Source organism: Neophocaena asiaeorientalis, unplaced genomic scaffold (assembly GCF_003031525.2).
Source record: "Neophocaena asiaeorientalis asiaeorientalis breed wild unplaced genomic scaffold, Neophocaena_asiaeorientalis_V1.1 scaffold357, whole genome shotgun sequence".
Taxonomy (NCBI): domain Eukaryota; kingdom Metazoa; phylum Chordata; class Mammalia; order Artiodactyla; family Phocoenidae; genus Neophocaena; species Neophocaena asiaeorientalis.
In genome coordinates, this window is record NW_020173270.1 from 1,886,178 (window position 1) to 1,903,220 (window position 17,043).

Here is a 17,043-nt window from a genome sequence, read left to right on the forward strand (position 1 = left end):
CCCGGGGGGGGGGGGGGGAACCTGCGCCTGAATTCTGTGTGGCTGGGATTTGATGTTCAACCTGCAGAATACCCAAGGGCTAGACACACCTTCACTTTACAGGTCATGAACCTGAGGCCTCCAGAGGGGACATGCCGTGAGGTCAAAATAGAGCTGTCAGACCATGTCGTGTCAGTGGACTCCTGTTACTGCCCTCAGGCTCACAGCAAAGGAATAAGGGGCCCTTGAGGGCGAAGGGGGGGGTGCAGGCTCCCCACAAGTCAGCGCTTCAGGGTTGGAGATGAGGAGTTTGCCAGCAGCAGGCAGGAGGGGCTGGTTTGGGGGCAGAGCACTCAGTTTGTCCCCATGGGGGAGAGGCTTATGCTCAAAAGGCAAGTGCCAGGCTGTTCTCAGCACTTTCAAAATTAAAAATCATCCTGGGAATTCCCTGGCAGACCAGTGGTTAGGACTCCGCACTTCCACTGCAGAGGGCACGGGTTCAATCCCTGGTCAGGGAACTAAGATCCCACATGCCATGGCATGCCTCATGGCGCAGCCAAAGAACACAAAACGAAGCATAACACCAACTCATGCTGTGAGCCTAGCCATCCCGCACTCTCCTGTAGAGATGGGAGAAAGGAACCAGGGAGGCCAAGTGCCTCTTCCAGGTCACATGGGACAGAGGCAGGATTCAAAGCCAGGTGCTCTGGCTCTGCTGTAAAAGGTGCGGTTCCTGCTTAGGCAAGCTCAGTGGACAGAGGCAAGACCTCCACTAGGCTAAGCAGCCCTGAGTCTAAGGGGGCTGAAAGCCAGTGTCCTGCCTACAGGAGACTGACAGCAGCCCCCCTCAACCTCTCTCACCAGCTGCCCTCTGACCGCCCCACGGCCAAGCCTAGTGAAGGAGGCTGCAGTGACGGTGGAGAGGACCCCCCACCTCAGTGACTGGCCTGACACACTGGACCTGGATTGGGGGAGAGCTTTCCCTCGCCCACCTCAACCTCGGGGCACACCAAGGGTCAGGGTCCACAGGGAGGGGCTCAGCTTGAACTCTGCAGGGTGAGGTGGGACCTGAGGCACTCTGGTCCACTCACTTCTCCAACCTTCTTCCTTAATAAAACATTCCTAATTCAGCTTGTCTTGTTTTGGAGATACACACAGACAAGTGCTTCTCCCTCCTCAAAAAGAAAACGCGTTGTTGGGGAAGACAACTCCTCCAGCCCCCTTCCAGAGTGCAGTGGGTCAGTGCAGACCATCTGGGGGGTCCCATGGGAGGGTTTTATAAGCTTAGTGACAACTGAGACAAAACCCCAAGTTTACACAGAATATAAACGCTTTATTAACAGCAAATCATCCTCATGGGCCAGGTAGTCGACCCAGACATCCAGGACCCTGTAAACAAACCCAAGTATGAGATGCTGACAGGTCCCTCTCAGCAAGTGGCAAACTCCCTCCCCCGTCTTGCCAATCTCAGCAAACCCTTTCTTCACACCCCGCCACCAAGAGCCCCTGCAAGAGCCCCTCATCCGTATGCTTGGCAAAACCTCCCTACCACCAGCCAAAGGTCTACTGTTTCCCACTCCAGTTGTGCACTCACCAGTCCCAAGTTCAGCGCAGCCTCCGAGCCTCTCGCTCTGACTCCAACAGGGTGAGCACGTCGCCCTCGCGCACGGGGCCTTTCACGTTTCGGATGATGGAACGGCTCGTGTCGTCCATGAATTCTACGCGCACCTACGGGGTTGACGGGGGGCGGGGGACCGGGAAGAAGTTAGTGTCGGCCACAAACTGGCACCGTGGGATAGCCAGCTGATTTGGATTCAGAGAACGTGCCTGCTTAGACACACTTAAAAAGGGGGCTGAGCCTGGGAAGTAGGTCTGGGCCGGGAGAGAAGCCGGAGAGGGGCCGAAGCGTGGACAACAAAGCTCTCGAGCGCCAGAAAAAGCCACTGGTGGGGGACAACTGCCGCTCTGGGCCCGTCGGGGACGGGAGCACAATCCTGAGGGCGTGGAGCTACACAGTGGTCGTTGGGATTGGCTGAGCCAGCAGAATGAGGTATGTCAGAGCCCAAGGAATGAGGTCGACCGAGCCCAGACCCGGTGGGCAAGACCTCGGCAAAGGCTCGGACCGTCCGTGAGCTTTCCGAAAAAGGGTACGTATCGGTTCTCAGATACCAGGGCACAGAAGTCATCATCGGAGACTCAAGACCCCAGACCCCACCTCCTCGTCTCTCCACCTCACCTGCGTGCACTGTCCCTGCGAACCGGTCCTGCCCAGCACCTTGGTGACCTGGGGTAAAGAAGCTGGGATCAGATCTGGACCACCCGGTTCCCCTACTCCTTCCTCCCTCATCCGGGCCCTCAAACCCGGGCTTCCGCCTCACCCTGGCAAGCTTGATGGGCTGCACACGACTCGTATCCATGATGGAGGTACGGCAGCTGATCGGGCGGAGAGGAGTCACGTGCTTCGGAGAGAACGTTTATAAGGCGTCCTAGCCCCGCCCACTCCCGTTATCGCGAGACCATACTCCATGTTCCCAGCAGCCCTCGCGGTAGAGACGTCACCGGCGCCCTTCAGCGCAGGGTTGAAAGATGGCGTCTGCTACTCGTTTCATCCAGCGGCTGCGGAACTGGGCATCCGGGGTGCGCGGGGCGGGAAGGGCTGCACTGGGGAGGGTGGGGCCGTGGGCTCCGTGCGCCCCGGACACGCTCCCGTTACTCACCCCCCTCCTGCACCTCTGGGGCTGAGGCCAGTGGTGCCGAGATTCCCCTTATAAGCCGGGACCCCGCTCTCAGCCCGGAGCCTCCAACTCTTGACCCTTCCAGCCCAGGGCACGCCCGCCTTCACCTCCAGCCCTTGGCCCTCTCTTGGCTGGGGTCCCACTCAGGCCTGGGATTTACCTAGTTCTTCTTAGCTTTGGATCTTGTGGCCCCGGCCTCCAGCTTTCCTGTTCACCTCCAGGGCCCATATTCTTGTCGCCAAATGCCCATCTCCCGCCTTCCCTTCATTTGTCCAGCCCCGGACTGCCCCACGTTCGCTGGCCTTCTCTTCTGGGGTGCCCTGCGGGCTGACCTCCTTCCTCTCTTTCTCCCACAGCAAGACTTGCAGGCGAAGCTGCAGCTGCGTTACCAGGAGATCTCCAAGCGGTGAGCAAGCCCCGCTCGCTTCCCGGACTGCAATCCTGTCCTTCCATCAAAAACAAAACCCCTGTTCTTTTAGACCCCTGAAACACTGGGCCGAAATCCTGGCTCTAGCCGCCTAGCTCGCTGTGGAGGCAGAGGTTTGCCTTTATCTTGCTGGACTGTGTCGGAGAGTGGTGCTCGTGGAACAACCAGATGGGGCTTGAATTATGAGTGGGAATCCTCAGTGTGATTTGCAGTCCTAAGTGTGGCCCTGCTAGTTAGCGTTGTCATCCCCAAGCTACACATGAAAATATTTGAGGCTCGGAGAGACTAAATCATTTGCTTAAAATCACTCAGAAGCCAGCAAGTAACAGCTGGGATTTGAACCCAGAAGTGTCTTGATTTCAAACTCATTTGAGTCCAAAAATTACTTGACATTTACAAACCCCTGCTGTGTCCTCAGCCCTCTGGGATACCAGTGCTAACAAAAAAAATTCTCATTCCTTTCATGGAGCTCATATCCTGGGGAGGAGGGAGAAACATAACATAGTAGGGAAATAAACACAGCAAGTAAAAAACATTGTTCTAGAATGCTCTGAAGGCAAAACAAAGTGAATAAGCTGGAGGGTGCCTACCTCAGATCAGGTAATCAGGAAAGGCCTCAGGGATTGACATTTGAGTCACCTGAAATTCCAAAGGATAGTTATTAAAACATTCCGGGCAGAGGCAGCAGTAAGTGCCAAGGCTGTGCAGCCCGACAGAGCCAGAAGTAGGAAGGAGGCTAGTGTGGCTGAAACACTCTGAGGAATGGGGAATAGCGATATATATATGAGTGGCAGGCAAAGGTAAGGCAGCCATGGAGGGTTAGCATGAAAAGAAGAACAATAACTTTAAAACAACCAAATCTATGTGAATGCCTGCATGTTGTGACTGATTCCAAATATCAAAAGTTTTAAATTGCTTTTCCATCCAGGGTAGTTGATACAGTTGAGGAAACAGTTTTGTAAAATTTTCAACTTTTTTTTAAAAAGGATAATGGCGCCCCCTAGTGATTCATTTAGGCCTTTCTGTTGGGCGCTGGTTCTTTTTATCCTTTGTGTGCTCGTTTTCTGTTGGTCCCTGGCCAACAGAGGGTTATCTCTGCGCTCCAGGGGTTAAGCAGATTCTAACTTCAACACAGGATATTGCCTTTATTTATTTTATTTTATTTATTTTTTAAAATTTATTTATTTTTGGCTGCGTTGGGTCTTCATTGCTGCGCGCGGGCTTTCTGTAGTTGCGGCGAGCGGGGGCTACTCTTTGCAGTGCGTCGGCTTCTCATTGCGGTGGCTTCTCGTTGCGGAGCATGGACTCTAGGTGCGCGGGCTTCAGTAGCTGTGGCTCACGGGCTCTAGAGCTCAGGCTCCGTAGTTGCAGCGCATGGGCTTCGTTGCTCCGTAGCATGTTGGGATCTTCCTGGACCAGGGCTCGAAGCCGTGTCCCCTGCATTGGCAGGCAGATTCTTAACCACTGCACCACCGGGAAGTCCTATTTTATTTTTTTTTTAATTTTTAAAAAATATATTTGTTTATTTTTGGCTGCATTGGGTCTTCGTTGCTGTGCGCGGGCTTTCTCTAGTTGCGGCGAGCAGGGGCCACTCTTCGTTGCGGTGTGCAGGCTTCTCATTGTGATGGCTTCTCTTGTTGCAGAGCACGGGCTCTAGGCTCTCGGGCTTCAGTAGTTGTGGCACTCAGGCTCAGTGGTTATGGCACACGGGCTTAGTTGCTCCGCAGCATGTGGGATCCTCCCAGATCAGGGCTCGAACCCGTGTCCCCTGCATGGGCAGGTGGATTCTTAACCATTGTGCTACCAGGGAAGTCCCTAATTTATTTTTTATTTAAAAAAAAAATTTTTTTTGGCCGTGCCACACAGCTTGTGGGATCTTAGTTCCCTGACCAGGATCGAACCCGGGCCATAGCAGTGAAAGCACCGAGTCCTAACCACTGGACTGCCAGGGAATTAGGATACTGCTTTTAATATTAAGTTTTTAAACTTTGTTTTTATCTGTATTTCTTTTTTTCTCCTTGGTACAATGACTATCACTTGTTTTAAGAAAAACTTAAGTCCTGGCAAAATGATTATCAGAAAAAAGTTGGTTAAAAACCCAGATGAGGGGCTTCCCTGGTGGCGCAGTGGTTGAGAGTCCACCTGCCGATGCGGGGGACACGGGTTCGTGCCCCGGTCCGGGAGGATCCCACATGCCGTGGAGAAACTAAGCCCGTGCACCACAACTACTGAGCCTGTGCTCTAGAGCCCGCGAGCCACACCTACTGAAGCCTGCGCGCCTAGAGCCCGTGCTCTGCAACAAGAGAAGCCACTGCAATGAGAAGTCCGCGCACTGCAACGAAGAGTAGCCTCTGCTCGCCACAACTAGAGAAAGCCTGTGCACAGCAAAGAAGACCCAACGCAGACAAATAAATAAATTAAACAAACAAAAAAGATGAGTGAGAACCCGATCTGTTTATGATTTTTCTATCTTTTCTGCCCTCCCTCTCTGCAGTGGTTTCCAGGGAAGCTCATCTTTTGTTAGTGATTTTGTTTGTTTGTTTTTTGTTAGTGCCTTTTGTTAGCGAGGTTAGCGATTAGTTTTCAGGCCTCAAACTTTGTGTATTGACCCCAGGGTTTAGTCAAGCGAGGACAGAGCTCTGTTCACTCCCCCTCTGGTGGCAGCGACCACGAGGTGGCAGCAGAGACCCCAGAGGACAAAATGCTCTTTGAGTAATAAGGCTTGATCCCAGTAGAGTTCTTCAGAGAGTTCCTGAGAGAACTGGAAACCCAGAGGTTCTGCAGCCTGGCCTTTGGGGACAAAACCCCTCAGAATGAGCCAAGTCTGGGGTTGTTTCCCAAGCGTTTGCTGACCACGATTACTTGGTAGGTGATGGGCAGAGCCCCAGGGCCCAGCCTCTTCATTTCCCGAGGACCTGCGGTGGAAATGAGGCCAGCTGCCAAGCTCTGGGCCGTGGAGAGGTGGGAACAGGCCTCCCTCATGAAAGGGTCCTCCATACCTGCCACGTTTGGGGCAGGTCGGGGACCTGTGGTGGGGCAGACCCAGGCCTGGCCTTCCAGCACCTTCACATCCAATGCAGGGTCTCCCACCTGCTTCTGGCCATTGGACCCTCCCCAGGCATGTGGTCATGGCAGTGTATCAAGGGATACCCCTGGCCTGCAGCACATCCCAGGGGCTACCGACCCCAAGCCTCGTGACTGAGGTGATGGGCCCATGTTCTAGCACAGCCACACAGCGAGAACGACTTGTCATTTTTGTTTCAGTGCCCATGTTCTTTTTCCTCAGAACTCAGCCTCCTCCCAAGCTCCCCGTGGGCCCCAGCCACAAACTCTCCAACAATTACTACTGTACACGTGATGGCCGCCGGGAAGCCACGCCGCCCTCGATCGTCATGTCCTCACAGAAGGTGCTGGCGTCAGGGAAGCCAGTAGAGAGGTGAGGATGCCTCAACACCCCTCCTGCGACCAGCCCTCTCTCCTGCTTGTGCTTTTCAAGGTCCCAAGTCTGTTGAGCATCGACTGTGGCAGGAAATGTACTGCCGGGGGCTTTTCATCTGAGAGCTCATGAATCCCCACCCACCCTGGGTGGGTTTCCTGCAAAAAGCAGAGGAAGCTCCAAGGGCCCTTCAAGGGCCTTGGAAGAAGCCCAGGCATTGTTGTTTTTGTAATTTTATATTCTTTTTAAAGAGAGAATTGTATAAACCTCAGGCCCCTCAAAACCCACTTTGGTCCCTGGCCTCAGGCACTGTCTCTTAATTAAACAGGAACAATAATGTTATTTACTTTAGAGAGTTCTGCTGGGACAGAATCCCACAGACTGGGTGGCTTATAAACAATAGAAAGTTGTTTCTCTTGGTTCTGGAAACTGGGAAGTCCAAGTTCAAGGTCCCTGCAGATTCAGTGTCTGGCACTTTCTTTGTTTATAGATGGTATCCTTTTTTTTGCCACACCATGCAGTATGTGGGGTCTTAGTTCCCCAGCCAGGGATCGAACCCATGCCCCTTGCAGTGGAAGCGCTGAGTCCTAATACTGGACCGCCAGGGAAGTCCCCACAGATGGTATCCTTTTGCCATGTCCTCACATGTTGGAAGGGGTAAGGGATCTCTAGGGTCTTTTACGAGGGCACTAACCCCATTCATAAGGGCTTCACCTTCATGATCTAGTCACCTCCCAAAGGCTCCACCCTGTAACGTCATCACACTGGGGCGTAGGATTTCAACATATGGATTTTGTGGGGACACATTCTGCCGATTAATCCTCATAATTAAAATCTGTAAGCTCAAGAATGGAGTCAGTGCCATATCTGCCCCCGATAACTCCATGAGTTAGGCAGTGACGGCCCCTGCTGCAGAAGAAGAATTTGAGTCACAGAGAGACCAGGTGCCCTGCCTGGGCCACACAGCTGGCAGGTGGCAGACGCATGATTTCAGAGCAGTTTGCCCAGACCCCCAGCGGTGGTCCTTGGCCCTTCTGCCAGTGTCCTGTTCTGGGGCAGCGGGAGTGGGGTGCGAGTGGGAAGGGGTGCTGGAGGAGGAGCCCAGCTATTCATGCCGGTTCTGGGACCAGGAGCCAAGGCACGCCGACCAGGGGTTCATGCAGGGCTCGGGGCTTGTCAGCTCACCTTTTGGGGGACCCCATTGGAAGGCTCTGGGCATTCTGAAACACCCTGCACCCTGGCCTCCAGATCCATGGTGTCAGCAGATGTGTTCCTGCCGGGGCAGGGGGGTCTCCCGCAGCTTCCTCCACACTGTTCTCTGAAACCTGGGCCTAACTCAAGTCTGTTTTCATCTTCCAGCTCGGCTGTAGCAGCCACTGAGAAGAAGGCTGTGACGCCAGCTCCTCCCATAAAGAGGTGGGAGCTGTCCAGGGATCAGCCTTACCTGTGACACTGTGCCCCGGGGCGCCTGGCTAAGCCCTCAGGGCCACTGGAGTGCTTCCTCTTCCTTGGACTTTGGATTCCCTCTGGGGAGAACATGACCTAATTTATAAAAAATATATATTGAGCTCTCCAGAATCGCTTCTGTTTTTACTTTTGAAAGGACACACAGGCTTACTTGAACTTCAGGGTGAAGTTGGTGCCGAATCTCTTAATCCCATGAACGCTCCAGAAGCAGGGGAGGATAGTGGTTCTCGAGCTCCAGGGTGACGGTGCTGTCACTGGGCACAGAGGTGTCACCGTCCCTTTCTCGAGGGCCTGGCTCTAACTCTGAGAGTGTCAGAGCGGGTTCCAGGACCTCTGGGTGTTTGGGGGCACTGACTGTAAAGGACAGTGCGGCGGAACAAAAACAGCTCGCTTCCTTGTCTCCCGAGAGCTCTCCTAGCCATTGCTTGTGCGGACATTCACCAGCAGGCTCCCACTGCGGCCCCTGCCTGACCTTGACCACCCTGCCGCTCAGCAGGGATGGCAGAGGACAGTGAGGTGGCTCACCTAGGCCAGTGGGGAAAGGCCTCCCTGAGCCAGAAACGTTTCTGTGTGGGCCTGGGGGACGCGAGGAGGAGTCAGCCCAGGAAAGGAAGGGGCTTCTTTCTGTGGAGGAATAAGCAGGGAGTGAAAGCTGCAAAGGAAATGGCCTTGACTTGGTTGTAGGAGCGAAGGGGAGCCATGTGGTGACCTCAGGTGGGGGAGTGTTGTGGCTGCCCTGTGGAAGAACCCCAAAGCCCATCAGTAGGTGAAGATCAGCCGTATGCCAGGAGAGTGTCGAGGCTGGCCCACCTTTGGAAGCTTGGAGCAAGGCAGGAAAAGGGTCACAGTCTCAGGAGGAGGTATAAGTGCCCCAAGAGTGGGTGGTACAAATGCTAAATGCTTATGAGAAGAAAAGGCTGGGAAGGCTTCCTGGAGGAGGTGGGATTCTGGTTGGAACAAAGGATGAATTAGATACGGAAGGATCAGGAGAGCTGGGCAGGGTGTGCAGAGGCCACAAGGAGGGTAACGCTGGAGGGCTTTTAAAGACCCCAGGCAAGGTGTGCCATTGAAAGTTTCTGAATAAAGTTTTATGACCCAGCCCCCTTCTGCCAAGTGAGGTAGCAGTGAAAAGATGGTTGTCAGTGAGGATGCGGGCCCTCACTAGACACCACATCTGCTGGCACCACGGTCTTGGACTTCCCAGTTTCCAGAACCGTGAGAAAATAAATTGTCATTTACTGTATAAGCCAAAAAAAAGAAAAAAAGATTTATGACCCAGACTTGAAGTTTGGCGAGGGACTGCAGTAAGAAAGAGGTCTGACACCTCTTGAACACTTCCTCTATGCCAGGTACCGTTCTAAATGCGTTATATCTGTGATCTTGGTTCCTTCCCGGAGCAAGCCTGTGAGGTTATAGCTGTTGTCAAACCCTTTTACCCTCAACAGAAGAACAGGCGTGAAGAGACAAAGAACTCTCAGGCTCGCTGAGAGATGGCCCTGAACCTAGCCGCTGATGGGTCTGCACTCAGCCGCTACATATTGTCAGCTGGGTGAATCCACAGCTTCTTCAGTTTTTCTCCCTGGACCCCAGATGCCAACCTCACCAAGAAGCCAAGCCTCACAGGTGGTGTGGGACGCTCCCCTCCCCTCCCTTCCCCTGCCGCAGGCAGTCCTATTTGCTGCCCTTTCCAACTGCCTCTGCACCAGTGCACCTTTGCCTCTTACCCCATGTCTCCTGGGAATTGGAGATTATGAAAAAATTTATATATATGTGTATATATACATACGCTCCAAATGCAGCTATAATCTCTAACACTTTTGAATAAGCATGCCATCAACCTGCAGATAGAGGCCTTTCTGTGCTTTAGTGTTGCTTCACGGGAAATTTGCACAGCTGTTACAACGCTGAGGACAGTGACTTGTCTGGGGGGCCCGCTGGCAGTAGCGCTGCTTCTCCTAGGGGCAGAGCTGTAGATAAAACAGCAGCCAATTGGATAGAAAACCTGCAGAAAAGGTTTGTATTTTATGTGCCTACTGGGTGAGCGTGAGAAGAGAAAGCCCAGGCTGCTTTCGCCTGTCTTGTTCCCAGAGTAAAGTATAAGACCCGCCTCCCTTTGAGGAGCCTATGCGGGTTAATGAGGTAGTGAGCGTCGGTGAGAACATCCAGGTGCAAGGGATAGAGGACCCAGGATGAAAACCAAGAACCAACGTTTCCTTCATTTATTTACCAAATATCTAAGAGCCTGCTATGTGTCAGGCTCAGTTCCAGGCACTGGGGATACAATGAGCATCACAGCATTCCTGTCCTCCTGGGCCTGACGTTCTAGTGGGGAATCAGACAATAAACCAAAGTAAATAAGTCGGGCGCTCGAGAGAAGCAGGAGGAGGGCGTGCCTGAGCGAAGTGGCTGCCATATTAGGATAATTAGGCAGGAGTATTTGGTGCATGTGGAATGTTAAATATTGTAAGTAGACAAGACTTGTCGGTACTAGTTCGTTTGCACCTCCAGAAGTTTCTAATTTCAAATAGGACCAATACCTTTCGATATACCTTGTCACAGGGGAAAGTGGGAAAGAGCCTCAAATCGTGGGTTCCCTCGCATTCGGACATTTACGGTACCCATAACGCGGGGCCGCCTCGGGACCAGTCTCGGGACCCGCCTCGGGCGTGGGCCCCGCCCCCCGGATCTTTGCGCACGCGCGTACTTGGATCAGAGCGAGGCAGGGACTGGTCTTGGCCGGAGCCGGCGCCGGGCAGGGGTGGCGCGATGAGCGGTTGGATGGCGGAGGGCCGAGCGCAGCGGGCTGCGGCCCTCGGCCTAGCGCTGCGGGTACTGCTCAGCTTCGGGCTGGGCCTGGAGGCCGCCCCGACCTCGATCCCGACATGGTCCTTGACCCAAGCCCCAGGTGAGTGTGCTCCGTGCAGCCCTGGCGCCCTCCAAGCCTGCAGCTTAGCTCCGCCCCTGCCCGCCAGCAGCGCCTTACCGTTGGCTGCGCCGCACGTCTGTCCCGGACACTCCCCCCTGCACGTGGCTCTAGGGGACCCAGGCCCTTGAATGAGCCTTCCGCAGTGAGGGACCCTCCGCCTGGGTTGCTCTGCCAGCCTTTAACTACCCTGCTTCGGCCCTGCTTACACTCGCTTTGCTTTGTCGTGCCCCGGTGTCACCTCTAAGCGACCCTTCACTCCAGCGTGGGCAGGAAAGTTCTTTACAGGCTCTGCTTCTCCGACTTCCGGAGCTGGTCACCTGTCGCCTTCTGCAGCAGCTGCGGCTTCCATACCCTGGCGCCTAGGGCCATGTGGCTGAGTTTGCTCGGCGACCGTTTCCCGCCCTCCCAATCTCTGCACCTTCCTTCTCCGGCCTTAGAGAAAAAAAGGTCTTCCCTGTGACCCCAGGCCCTTGGACACGTTTGCCTTGGCCTAAATGATGTTGGTGGCCCTCTCAGAGGTACCCAGAGGCAGCTGGGCAGGTTAGAGTGACCTCTTTGTGCTCACAGGTGCCCCTGACTTTCAGCTGTGACTCAGGTTCACACACCGTCTTAACTGGTTCCCCATCTCACCCCAAAGCCTCTGCCTTTTCAGGCTAAATGTTCCTGGTTCCTTCAAGGATCAGGACTCACGTTAACCAAGTACCACACTCTACACGCAAGCAGTCTCTTCTCTTTAGCACACTGTGGTAGGGACTCCTAGCGTGCCCCTTTTACAGGTGGGGAAACTGAGGCTGGGAGGTGCAACCACTGGTTGCTCCAAACCAAAGTCCTGTGAAGCCAGGTCAGCTCTGCTCTGCTGCCCACCCACTTTACAGAAGGACACATGCTCCAGCAGGCCGGGGAAGGAGGTCAGAGGTTGCTAGGGAGAGTGGCAAGTCCTGGGGAGGAAGCTTTAGGTTGCCAGACCCCCATGGGCAGGGAAGGAAGTCAGCTGCAGTTGGCTCCACAGAGCTTAGGGACTGTGTGGCCCACAGGTACAGTTGGGCGCCGGCCTGTGGAGGGGCTGGCTGTGGGGAGTGGGGGCTTGGAGGCACAGGACCTCGTGAGTAAAGGTGGAAGGGACAAGAGGACCAGGATTGTATGGAGGGGGACTAGGCTGGGGCCAAGCCAGGTATCTGCCACCCTCCCTGCTGCACCCAGGAGGAAACCATAAAGCCCACTCCCTTCCTCTGTTCCTCGGACTCCCGCCTGATGGCCCAGCTTCCAGGCCCTTCTGTGTTCATCCTGCTCTGGGTCCAGGAAGACTCACATCTCAGCTGGACTCAGCCTGGACCATTGTGTGACCTGTGTCCACTTATCACTAGGCGCTGCCCCAGGTTTACAGTCAAAAGGTCACTGCCCTGACCACCACTAAGTGTCCAGTCTACGCAGGTGCCAGTTCAAGGGCCATTGTTCTAAGTGGGAGGCTGAGCTTCAGGGGTCTCTGAGAGGGGCCTGAGACCCCTCCCAGGAAATAAGCTGAGACGTGAAGTCTGAGGAGGAAATCACGAGGTGCAGAGAGGAGGGAGGAGAGGGCAAACTGGGCCAGGGAAGAGCATGGGCAAAAGCCCTGAGGGGGAAAACGAGGCCAGGCCTCTTGCAGAAGCATCAAGGTGGCCGGGTCAGAGGGAGCTTGATGAAGAGGGGTAAAGTGGGAGGTCCAGGGAGGGTTCAGGGCTGGTCAGGACTTGCGGGCCACATGGAAGTTGTAGAATTTGGTTGTGAGAGGACTCATGGGACCAAGGGCTGGGTTTCTGGGTTTTTTTGAATTTTTGAATTTTATTTTATTTTTTTATACAGCAGGTTCTTATTAGTTATCTTTTATACATATTAGTGTATATATGTCAATCCCAATTCGTCCCACCACCACCACCCTGCCACTTTCCCCCCTTGGTGTCCATATGTTTATTCTCTACATCTGTGTCTCTATTTCTGACCAAGGGCTGTTTTTGAGCAAAGGGGGGCAAGGGTGGGTGACCAAATGGTGTGGCTCTGAGAGGTCTCTGGTGTCTGAGTGGAGATGGGGGTGGGGAATCTGGAGAGGTGGTGGCACATTCAGGATGGGGAAAGTGCTCAGATCTGGGAGGAGTTTAGTAGGTGAGTCGACAAGCCACAGTGACTAAGCAGGTCCTCTACCCAAGGCCTCAGTTTCCCCTTTGCTGAGCAGCTGGGACATAATGGGCCCTGCTGACCCTGACAGGTGGGCCTGAGCCAGCCAGGTTCAGAGATGGCTCCTCCCCCAGTCTGTTTAACCACGGACCTTGGAGAGACTCCTGGGGAGACCATCTGGCCATTTGGAGCCGAGTAAAGACCCCGGGATCAGTGAGACCTGGGTTCGAACCCCGACTCTGCCACTAGCTTGTAGCCTCAGGCCTTACCTCTCCTAAGTGTCTTGTGTAGAATGGGCATGGGAGTAGAATCTGCCCCGTCGGGCTCTTGGTGAGGCTGTGAACTGCTCAGCTCCAAGGCCCACATATAGTGCATTCTTAGCAAAGGGTGACCACCAGTGTAGTTCCTGGGACCTGGCCTGTCTCCTGGTGGTCGCAGCCTGTGACACTGTGCTTCCAAAGGAGGGTCCAGACCTCCCAGGCCTCACTTGTGTGCATCTCTCAGGCCCCAGCGCAGCCTCGTGCCCACCCACCAACTTCCAGTGCAGGAGTGATGGCCGCTGCGTGCCCCTCACCTGGCGCTGCGACGTTGACAAGGACTGCCTTGATGGCAGTGACGAGGAGGAGTGCAGTGAGTGGCCATGCCCTGGGGGCGGGGCTTGCAAGGGGTGGGGCCACAGGGAGGAGGTGCTTGTGGAAGGGATGTGGCTTTCAGACAGGGCACTCTGGGGTGGGCGGGGCCTGAAAGGAAGGAGATCTGGGGAGAGGTGGGTTTGCAGCGGGGCGGAGTTAGTGGGCTCGGGAGGGAGGGCTTGCAGGGAGGCGAGTCCTTGGAAGGTGGAGCTAACAGAAGCAGGGGGAGGAGCCTTTGGGATGGGCGAAACATATAGGGTCGATTGTTCTCGGAAGGCGGGGCTTGTAGGAGGTTGGGCTGTGGGGAGTACCTGGGCCCTCTTGGCTGGGTGTTTGAGACCTGACTCACCCTGTACCCCAGGTACTGAGCCGTGTGCCCAGGACGGGCAGTGCAAGCCACCCACTGGCAGCCCCTGCTCTTGTGACAGCATCGATGACTGCCCTGATGGCATCAACAAGAATGTTCTCAACTGCAGGCACCAGCCCTGCCCGGAGGGAGAGCTGCGCTGCCCACTGGGCGGTTCCTGTATCCCACGCACGTGGCTCTGCGATGGCCACCCCGACTGTTCCGACTCCAGCGATGAGCTTGGCTGTGGTGTGTGCCTGTGGGGGCGGGGAGGGTGGGTCGGTAGACAAGGACGCCTGACACCTTCCAGTGTATGACAAGGCTGGGAGCGTGGACACGTGTGTCTGCCTGTGCCCGTATTCCCATGGCGGCTGCACGAGGGCACTCGGGCAGCAGGGCTCACCAACCTCACTGAATTTGGGATGGAGGGTGAGCCCTAAGGTCTCCCCTGGGCACCAGAAACATCTGTTCATCCCCCCATGCCCCAGGTGCCCCCTCCCCAGCTACTGAATGCCTGGACTTATTGCAGGAACCAAGACCCTCCAAGAAGGGAGTGCCACGTCCATGGGGACCCCTGTGACCCTGGAGAGTGTCACTTATCTCAGGAATGCCACAGTCACCTCTGTCGGGGACCGGGACTCAGTTCAGTCTGGAAACCGAAGTGCCTATGGGATCATCGCAGCTGCTGGTAAGATAAACAGGTCCTCCCACCACTGGGGCTTGGAGCAGCTGCTCCTGGGAGCCGGCAGGCTGCAGAACCCCCTTTCCAGTGTGTTAGGAGCTTGGTGGGTGTGAGCCTCCTGCCACCCCCTCCCCTCACCCGCTCCTGTCTTTCTGTCCCCCACAGTGGTGCTAAGTGTAGGTCTGGCCGCCGCCATCCTCTTCATGTTGTCACGGCTCTGTGCCCAGGGATGCCTGTCCCCGCTGGGGCTGCTGGTGTCTGTGAAGGGGTCTCTGCAGTCAGAGAGGACGGCCTCAGTTCTCTGAGGATGATTTCTTGCTGCCACATCACACGGTCCCGAGTACGGCAGGTATGGGGACCCGCGCGTGGCTGTCGGCACACCATCCCCCAGACCTGGGTTCTTCTGGCCACGTGGCGCCAAGTACCTGAGCTCCTGCAGATGTGATCGTGGAGGCTGGGAGTGTCCAGACCCTCCCCTGGACTCGAGGAGCCTGGATGGGGAACGTGCCACAGCCAGAACCGAGGGGCTGGCCCTAGGTCATTCCCGGGGTGGCCCCCCTGCTCAGATATCCGGGGAACGTGCCACAGCCAGAACCGAGGGGCTGGCCCTAGGTCATTCCCGGGGTGGCCCCCCTGCTCAGATACTACTGTTGCCCCCTCCTGAGGGTGGTGATTAAAGTTACTTCACGTCTTCTGCCTGCCTCTGGGCCTCTGTCTCCCTCTGACTGGGCAGCCTGGGGGCTCTGCTGCAGCCCCTCCTCTGGAGCACCCAAGCTCAGAGAGGGTGGGAGTTGGGGACCCTGCCTCTGGCTTCCTGGAATCCAGAGCAGGGAGACAGTGGGGCTGGGGGCAGCAGGACAGTTTGCATCCCCCAAATGGAGCAGACCTTGGGCAGTGCCTCCCAGAGTCCTGGGCTGGGGGCCCTCCATCCATTATGGCTTCTTCTCTTTGAGATGGAAGCTGGGTGTCCCCAGGTTGGTCTCCACCCTGTTTCCAAAGGTAGGTCTTCTTATTATGCAGCTATGGCAAGGCCAACAGATCAGGAGATGACTGCCACTGAAAAGACACTTTGTTACTCACCGATCCCAAGAGGAAGGGCATAACAGGCCATGTGGAGCTACACGGGGAAGCACCAGGGTCCATCAGGAGGCAGAGGGAGAGGGAACAACATGGATAGGAGCTTTTATTGTGGTTTCCACTGGAAGGAATGGGTGAGGCAGAGTAAACAGGCTTGGAACTGGCCAGACTGAGTAATTTCCATGGGCTCTGGGGTGTCGGCACTGAGTATCGTGTACATCTTGGCCTATCAATGGCAAGGCTTTCAGAGAGCAGCATCTGAGTACACCTGGGTCCCTACGACTTACAGCAAGGCCCTCACAGACGTTACCCCAGCTAGAGCCAGCATTGTGGCTAGGCCGGCCCTCGTGGTTCTTATCATGATCACAGGACGTACTTCAGGAAAAACCATCAGGGAACTTGGCAGAACAAGATTCGTTACTCACAGGTTCTGGAGGGTACACAGCAGGCACCCCCTCTGAGGGCCACCCAGCAAGATCATGGGGAGAGAGAGAGGGAGGGAACGCAGACCTGGGTCTCTGCCTTTATTAGGGTCCGGGGGTCGGAGTCTCGGATTCACTCTTTATTGAATATAAAGCATAAGAGCTGGAATTAGGGTGCCAAAAGGGAAAGCGGGGTCGTTCAAGGCGTCACTTGTCAAGGTTGCCTAGGGTTTCTGAAAAGGGGACCTTCCTAGGTTGGGGTAGCTAATAACCAGGTAGGTTGTGTTGCTAGTAGCTGTGTCATGCAGCTATCTGTGTGTTTGTTCATGGTGGGTGTTGGCAATCAAAAGCTTAACGTCAGGGACTTCCCTGGCAGTCCAGTGGTTAGGACTCCACGCTTCCCTTGCAGGGGGCACGGGTTCAATCCCTGGTCGGGGAACTAAGATCCTGCTTAATGTCAGGCACTCACACTACAGTGGCCCTGGGGTGATCAGGGAAGGGACACAGTAGCTCTGGATTGGCTGGTATGCATAGGAGAGGTACACTCACTGGTTACTTGTTTGTCATCTCCAGGAACTCGCTGACCCCTCGAGGGACAGCCCCTTCCTGGTCAGTGAGGTCTCAGCTGACAGGGTGTCAAGCATACAGAAACTGGGAATTCCCTGGCGGTCCAGTGGTTAGGACTCCGCGCTTTCACTGCCGAGGGCCTGGGTTCAATCCCTGGTTGGGGAACTAAGATCCTGCGAGCCGTGTGGCGCGGCCACAA

At 55.3% G+C, this 17,043-nt stretch overlaps 4 protein-coding genes across 5 annotated transcripts in view; 3 read left to right on the top strand and 1 right to left on the bottom strand.

Moving 5' to 3' along the window:
- The window catches only part of KANK3 (KN motif and ankyrin repeat domains 3), a 7,881-nt gene extending 6,772 nt beyond the window's left edge, over window positions 1-1,109 (top strand). For both annotated transcript variants that reach the window (XM_024746045.1, XM_024746046.1), the window contains one exon: window positions 844-1,109. In XM_024746045.1, the coding sequence (XP_024601813.1) occupies window positions 844-921 (78 nt within the window). In that variant the 3' untranslated portion in view covers window positions 922-1,109. The remainder of the gene's footprint in view (window positions 1-843) is intronic.
- A 181-nt stretch (window positions 1,110-1,290) lies between these two features.
- RPS28 (ribosomal protein S28) lies at window positions 1,291-2,430 on the bottom strand. The gene is made up of 4 exons (XM_024745931.1): window positions 2,358-2,430; window positions 2,216-2,263; window positions 1,574-1,707; window positions 1,291-1,368 (listed from the first exon to the last, which is right to left on the bottom strand). Exons 1-3 carry the CDS (start codon window positions 2,394-2,396, stop codon window positions 1,585-1,587), a joined length of 210 nt encoding a protein of 69 aa, XP_024601699.1. The 5' UTR covers window positions 2,397-2,430; the 3' UTR covers window positions 1,291-1,368; window positions 1,574-1,584.
- Window positions 2,431-2,528: 98 nt separating this feature from the next.
- NDUFA7 (NADH:ubiquinone oxidoreductase subunit A7) lies at window positions 2,529-8,155 on the top strand. Its single transcript, XM_024745693.1, has 4 exons — window positions 2,529-2,616; window positions 3,071-3,120; window positions 6,428-6,577; window positions 7,937-8,155. The coding sequence occupies exons 1-4, from the start codon at window positions 2,566-2,568 to the stop codon at window positions 8,025-8,027; spliced, it is 342 nt and encodes a 113-aa protein (XP_024601461.1). The 5' UTR covers window positions 2,529-2,565; the 3' UTR covers window positions 8,028-8,155.
- Window positions 8,156-10,351: 2,196 nt separating this feature from the next.
- CD320 (CD320 molecule) lies at window positions 10,352-15,480 on the top strand. Its single transcript, XM_024745695.1, has 5 exons — window positions 10,352-10,949; window positions 13,623-13,748; window positions 14,112-14,345; window positions 14,626-14,784; window positions 14,944-15,480. Exons 1-5 carry the CDS (start codon window positions 10,496-10,498, stop codon window positions 15,081-15,083), a joined length of 1,113 nt encoding a protein of 370 aa, XP_024601463.1. The 5' UTR covers window positions 10,352-10,495; the 3' UTR covers window positions 15,084-15,480.
- The last annotated feature ends 1,563 nt before the right edge of the window (window positions 15,481-17,043 follow it).